The sequence below is a fragment of the Salvelinus fontinalis genome, chromosome 14, assembly GCF_029448725.1.
Source record: "Salvelinus fontinalis isolate EN_2023a chromosome 14, ASM2944872v1, whole genome shotgun sequence".
Taxonomy (NCBI): domain Eukaryota; kingdom Metazoa; phylum Chordata; class Actinopteri; order Salmoniformes; family Salmonidae; genus Salvelinus; species Salvelinus fontinalis.
In genome coordinates this window covers 17,456,702-17,463,588 of record NC_074678.1, presented here as the reverse complement: position 1 = coordinate 17,463,588, position 6,887 = coordinate 17,456,702, and the positions used below count along the sequence as shown (strand labels likewise).

The 6,887-nt window shown below is 42.8% G+C and overlaps 1 protein-coding gene across 8 annotated transcripts in view; it reads left to right on the top strand.

Moving 5' to 3' along the window:
* Positions 1-50: 50 nt before the first annotated feature.
* LOC129869564 (CMP-N-acetylneuraminate-beta-1,4-galactoside alpha-2,3-sialyltransferase-like) overlaps positions 51-6,887 on the top strand; it is a 121,217-nt gene continuing 114,380 nt past the window's right edge. For 5 of the 8 annotated variants that reach the window (XM_055944073.1, XM_055944075.1, XM_055944078.1 and 2 more), the window contains exons 1-2: positions 51-299; positions 741-888. In XM_055944073.1, coding sequence (XP_055800048.1) covers positions 771-888 — 118 coding nt within the window. In that variant the 5' untranslated portion in view covers positions 51-299; positions 741-770. Of the gene's footprint in view, positions 300-724; positions 889-6,887 lie in introns of those variants that run through there. The other 3 variants (XM_055944072.1, XM_055944071.1, XM_055944074.1) reach the window with 3 other exon arrangements.

Sequence of the window (6,887 nt, the reverse complement as noted above, 5' to 3'; positions counted from 1 at the left end):
CACAACCAGTTGCATAGTAGCGAAGTGGCACTGATTTGGCGTATTACAGATGTTCCCGTCCTATTCTGTCAGTGTTGTGTGTGCAGATGGTGGTGGTGCTGCTGTACAGTGACAACTATTGCCTTTTCGCGAGCTCTGCATCCACTCGCAGCTGGATAAACATTTTGAATTGACAGGTGGTAGATGGATAATTAGCTTGGAAATAGAAAAATGGAAGATGTATTTAACTAGCTAGGTGTGCGGGCTCTTAAGTCTTCGGGGACACGAATCATCAAAACGAATCAAAGTAAACGTTAACGGTAAGGACAGCTAACTAGCTAGCTAACGTTAGCTATCTTATCTCATGTAACCTGCCATGCTTCATTGCCTAGCAGAATGTGATCAAATGTAAATGACCTATTTGTTAACAGTATCGACAAACCTGTGCACTAAATAGCTGACTTGTGTCGTGATTCGGCTCACCATAATGCTATCAGCTTGCTAGCTAGCAACACAGCTAGCTAGCTACATGACAGCCATCTAGCTGGCTACCATGATACACGGGTGGTGCCAGGCAGGGGGGTCTGGTGGAATTTCTATGCTAAAGAACTAAACCACCTGCTATTCTATTCTCTTCTATTCTCATATATTATGTTCTAGTATTTCTACTATTGTATACAAAGTACATTGGAAGTCAATTTTCTTTATTGAAATGGAATTTATCCCATCTCTGATGAACCATCAGTCCCCTTCTTCAACAGTGTGTATGGTACCATGTACAGTAGGAGGTGATGAGAATCATGAAACCAACCCGTCACCTGCTCCTGGTGCTCTGTCCCATGCTTGTCCTGGGCTTCCTTTACTACTCCTCTGGGAGACTGCACCTGAGGGGCTGGGGACAGAAATCACGTAAGTACTGTAAAGCAACTACGGTATAACAAGTCCTATGTATAGTAGCAACTTAATACCCATGTCCAATCAGCCTGGTTTAACAGGTGATTGTATTACGTGAGCCTGTGAGAGCACAGAGTCAAAATGAAGGGAACAAATCAAATCAAACTTTATTTATCACATGCGCCGAATACAACATGTGTAGACCTTACCGTGAAATGCTTACTTACAAGCCCTTAACCAACAATGCAGGTCAAGAAGAGTTAAGAAAATATTTACCAAATAAACTAAAGTCAAAAATAATAAAAAGTAACACAATTTAATAACAATAACGAGGCTATATACAGGGGCTACCGGTACCGAGTCAATGTGTTGGGGGTACAGGTTAGTCGAGGTAATTTGTACATGTGGGTAGGGGTGAAGTTACTATGCATAGATAATCAACAGCGAGCAGCAGCAGTATACAAAACAAACGGGGGGTCAATGTAAATAGTCCAGTGGCCATTAAACAGAGTCCAAAGGGAGGTAACTCTTATTTTTATCCACGTATTTCTAGATTTCCTTTTCTCTTCTAATGTGATAATGATTATAATTGACCAAACTTTGCCTCTTCACCCATCATCAACATGTTTCATTGGAGCAAATGTAAATGCAGGTTGTTGTTAAGCACATACTGCTTCTTACCAGATGGGGGCGCTAAGAGACAGGCTATGTATTTTGGGACTCTGGAAGATGTGTATTAGGCATATTAATATGTAAATAGGCTGCATCACAGATTTATGCTGAGTGTGTAGCCAATTTAGATTGCAGTGGTGACCACATATGGATTGAAACCAGAAACCGGACAAGAGGGCCACGTAGGCTACTTGGAGTTGCAAAACTGTATTTTTCTGAATGACTTTACATTATGCTAATCAAGAATTGATTTGATGTGACTATACTCTGTACACTCTGTCCTTTTCAGTTGTGTTTGTTGTTCCCAGAATGCTTTGAATCTCCAAAGGCTGTGTGATTACAGTCATTAGCAATGAACTGACATGTTTTATCACACCATGTAGTTATGCTAAGTAGACACTAGGCAGGTTACCATTGACCCATGAAACAAATAGGTGGGAAAAGGAATATCTAGTCAGTTACACAACTGAATGCATTCAACCGAAATGTGTCTTACACATTTAACCCAACCCCTCTAAGGGGGGTTGGCAATTTATTCATGCGCAATTTGCCTAATTTATCTTTATTTTATTTCACCTTTATTTAGCCAGGTAGGCTAGTTGAGAACAAGTTCTCATTTGCAACTGCGACCTGGCCAAGATAAAGCATAGCAATTCGACACATACAACAACACAGAGTTACACATGGAATAAACAAAACATATAGTCAACAATACAGTAGAAAAAAAGAAAACAAAAAAGTCTATATACAGTGAGTGCAAATGAGGTAAGACAAGGGAGTTAAGGCAATAAATAGGCCATGGTGGCGAAGTAATTACAATATAGCAATTAAACACTGGAATGGTAGATGTGCAGAAGATGAATGTGCAAGTAGAGATACTGGGGTGCAAAGGAGCAAGGAAAATATATAAATACAGTATGGGGATGAGGTAGATAGATGGGCTGTTTACAGATGGGCTATGCACAGGTGCAGTGATCTGTGAGCTGCTCTGACAGCTGGTGCTTAAAGCTAGTGAGGGAGATATGAGACTCCAGCTTCAGAGATTTTTGCAGTTCGTTCCAGTCATTGGCAGCAGAGAACTGGAAGGACAGGCGGCCAAAGGAGGAATTGGCTTTGGGGGTGACCAGTGAGATATACCTGCTGGAGCGCGTGCTACGAGTGGGTGGTGCTATGGTGACCAGTGAGCTGAGATAAGAAGGCGCTTTACCTAGCAGAGACTTGTAGATAATCTATAGCCAGTGGGTTTGGCGACGAGTATGAAGCAAGGGCCAACCAACGAGAGCGTACAGGTCTCAGTGGTGGGTAGTGTATGGGGTTTTGGTGACAAAACGGATGGCACTGTGATAGACTGCATCCAATTTGTTGAGTAGAGTGTTGGACGCTATTTTATAGATGACATCACCGAAGTCGAGGATCCGTAGGATGTTCAGTTTTACGAGGGTATGTTTGGCAGCATGAGTGAAGGATGCTTTCTTGCGATATAGGAAGCCGATTCTAGATTTCATTTTGGATTGGAGATGCTTAATGTGAGTCTGGAAGGAGAGTTTACAGTCTAACCAGACACCTAGGTATTTGTTGTTTTCCACGTTTTCTAAGTCAGAACCGTCCAGATTAGTGATGCTGGATGGGCGAGCGGGTGCGGGCAGTGATTGATTGAATAGCATGCATTTAGTTTTATTTGCATTTAAGAGCAGTTGGAGGCCACGGAAGGAGAGTTGTATGGCATTGAAGTTCGTCTGGAGGTTAGTTAACACAGTGTCCAAAGAGGGGCCAGAAGTATACAGAATGGTGTCGTCTGCGTAGATGTGGATCAAAGAATCACCAGCAGCAAGAGCGACATCATTGATGTATACAGAGAAGAGAGTCGGCCCGAGAATTGAACCCTGTGGCACCCCCATAGAGACTGCCAGAGGTCCGGACAACAGGCCCTCTGATTTGACACACTGAATTCTATCAGAAAAGTAGTTGGTAAACCAGGCGAGGCAATCATTTGAGAAACTAAGGCTGTCGAGTCTGCCAATGAGAATGTGGTGATTGACAGAGTCGAAAGCCTTGGCCAGGTCGATGAATACGGCTGCACAGTAATGTCTCTTATCGATGGGGTTATGATGTCGTTTAGGACCTTGAGCGTGGCTGAGGTGCACCCATGACCAGCTCTGAAACCAGATTGCATAGCGGAGAAGGTACGTTGGGATTTGAAATGGTCGGTAATCTGTTTGTTAACTTGGCTTTCGAAGACCTTGGAAAGACAGGGTAGGATAGATATAGGTCTGGAGTAGTTTGGGTCTAGAGTGTCACCCCCTTTCAAGAGCAGCAGCTTTCCAATCTTTGGGAATCTCAGACAATACGAAAGAGAGGTTGAACAGGCTAGTAATAGGGGTTGCAATAATTTTGGCAGATAATTTTAGAAAGAGAGGGTCCAGATTATCTAGCCCGGCTGATTTGTAGGGGTCCAGATTTTGCAGCTCTTTCAGAACATCAGCTATCTGGATTTGGGTGAAGTAGAAATGGTGGGGGCTTTGGCGGGTTGCTGTGGAGGGTGCAGGGCAGTTGACCGGGGTAGGGGTAGCCAGGTGGAAAGCATGGCCAGCCATAGAGAACTGCTTATTGAAATTCTCAATTATAGTGGATTTATCGGTGGTAACAGTGTTTCCTAGCCTCAGTGCAGTGGGCAGCTGGGAGGAGGTGCTCTTATTCTCCATGGACTTTACAGTGTCCCAGAACTTTTGAGTTTGTACTACAGGATGCAAATTTATGTTTGAAAAAGCTAGCCTTAGCTTTCCTAACTGCCTGTGTATATTTGTTCCTAACTTCCCTGGAAAGTTGCATATCACGGGGGCTATTCAATGCTAATGCAGAACGGCACAGGATGTTTTTGTGCTGGTCAAGGGCAGACAGGTCTGGAGAGAACCAAGGACTACTATTCCTAGTTCTACATTTTTTGAATGGGGCATGCTTATGTAAGATGGTGAGGAAGGCACTTTTAAAGAATAGCCAGGCATCCTCTACTGATGGGATGAGGTCAATGTCATTCCAGGATACCCCAGGCAGGTCGATTAGAAAGGCCTGCTCGCAGAAGTGTTTTAGGGATTGTTTGACAGTGATGAGGGGTGGTCGTTTGGTCGCAGACCCTTGACGGATGCAGGCAATGAGGCAGTGATCGCTGAGATCTTGAAAACAGCAGAGGTGTATTTGGAGGGCGAGTTAGTTAGGATGATATCTATGAGGGTTCCCATGTTTATGGATTTGGGGTTGTACCTGGTGGGTTCATTGATCATTTGTGTGAGATTGAGGGCATCAAGCTTAGATTGTAGGATTGCCGGGGTGTTAAGCATGTCCCAATTTAGGTCACCTAGCAGCACGAGCTCAGAATACAGATGGGGGGCAATCAATTCACATATGGTGTCGAGGGCACAGCTGGGGGCAGAGGGAGGTCTATAGCAAGCGGCAACAGTGAGAGACTTGTTTCTGGAAAGGTGAATTATTAGAAGTAGAAGCTCGAATTGTTTGGGTACAGACCTGGATAGTAAGACAGAACTCTGCAGGCTATCTTTGCAGTAGATTGCAACACCGCCCCCTTTGGCAGTTCTATCTTGGCGGGAAATGTTATAGTTAGGGATGGAGATTTCAGGGGTTTTGGTGGTTTTCCTAAGCCAGGATTCAGACACGGCTAAGACATCCGGGTTGGCAGAGTGTGCTAAAGCAGTGAGTAAAACAAACTTAGGGAGTAGGCTTCTAATGTTAACATGCATGAAATCAAGGCTTTTACGGTTACAGAAGTCAACAAATGAGAGCACCTGGGGAGTGGGAGTGGAGCTAGGCACTGCAGGACCTGGATTAACCTCTACATCACCAGAGGAACAGAGGAGAAGTAGGATAAGGGTACGGCTAAAGGCTAAAGGCTATACGAACTGGCCGTCTAGCATGTTCGGAACAGAGAGTAAAAGGAGCAGGTTTCTGGGAACAATAGCATAGATTCAAGGCATAGTGTACAGACAAAGGTAAGGTAGGATGTGAGTACATTGGATGTAAACCTAGGCATTGAGTAATGATGAGAGAGTTATAGTCTTTAGTAGAGGTCGACCGATTAATCGGAACGGCCCGATTAATTAGGGCCGATTTCAAGTTTTCATAACAATCGGAAATCTGTATTTTTGGACACCGATTTGGACGATTTAAAAAATATATATTATAATTTTTTTACACCTGCATTTATCCTTTATTTAACTAGGCAAGTCAGTTAAGAACACATTCTTATTTTCAATGACGGCCTAGGAACGGTGGGTTAACTGCCTTGTTCAGGGGCAGAATGACAGATTTTTACCTTGTCAGATCGGGGATTCAATCTTGCAACCTTACAGTTAACTAGTCCAACGCTCTAACCACCTGATTACATTGCACTCCACGAGGAGCCTGCCTGTTACGCAAATGCAGTAAGAAACCAAGGTAAGTTGCTAGCTAGCATTAAACTTATCTTATAAAAAACAATCAATCAATCATAATCACTAGTTAACTACACATGGTTGATGATATTACTAGTTTATCTAGCGTGTCCTGTGTTGCATATAATCGATGCGGTGCGTATTCGCGAAAAAGGACTGTCGTTGCTCCAATGTGTACCTAACCATAAACACAATGCCTTTCTTAAAATCAATACACAAGTATATATTTTTAAACCTGCATATTTTAGTTAATATTGCCTGCTAACATGACTCATTGTGAACTGTGAAGACTATTTATTCCTAACAAAGACAGCCAGCTTCGCCAAACTGTCACGATCGTCGTAACGTGGAAGAGAAGAGGACCAAGGCGCAGCGTGAAATGAATACATCTTCTTTATTATCAGACGAAAACGAAACGAACACTATACAAACTAATCAAAACAATAAACCGACGAACGTGAAGCTATACAAACTAAGTGCTAACATGCAACATAGACATAGACAATCACCCACAAACTACCTAATGACTATGGTTGCCTAAATATAGCTCCCAATCAGAGACAACGATAGACAGCTGTCTCTAATTGAGAACCAATCTAGGCAACCATAGACATACATACATACACCTAGACTAAACACTGCCCCATAAACATACAAAAAAAAAACTAGACAATACAAAACACATACTTCCCCCATGTCACACCCTGACCTAACTAAAACAATAAAGAAAACAAAGATAACTAAGGCCAGGGCGTAACACAAACGGGGGATGATTTAACAAAAGCGCATTTGCGAAAAAAGCACAATCGTTGCACGACTGTACCTAACCATGAACATCAATTCATTTCTTAAAATCAATACACAGATGTAAATATTTTTAAACCTGCATATTTAGCTAAA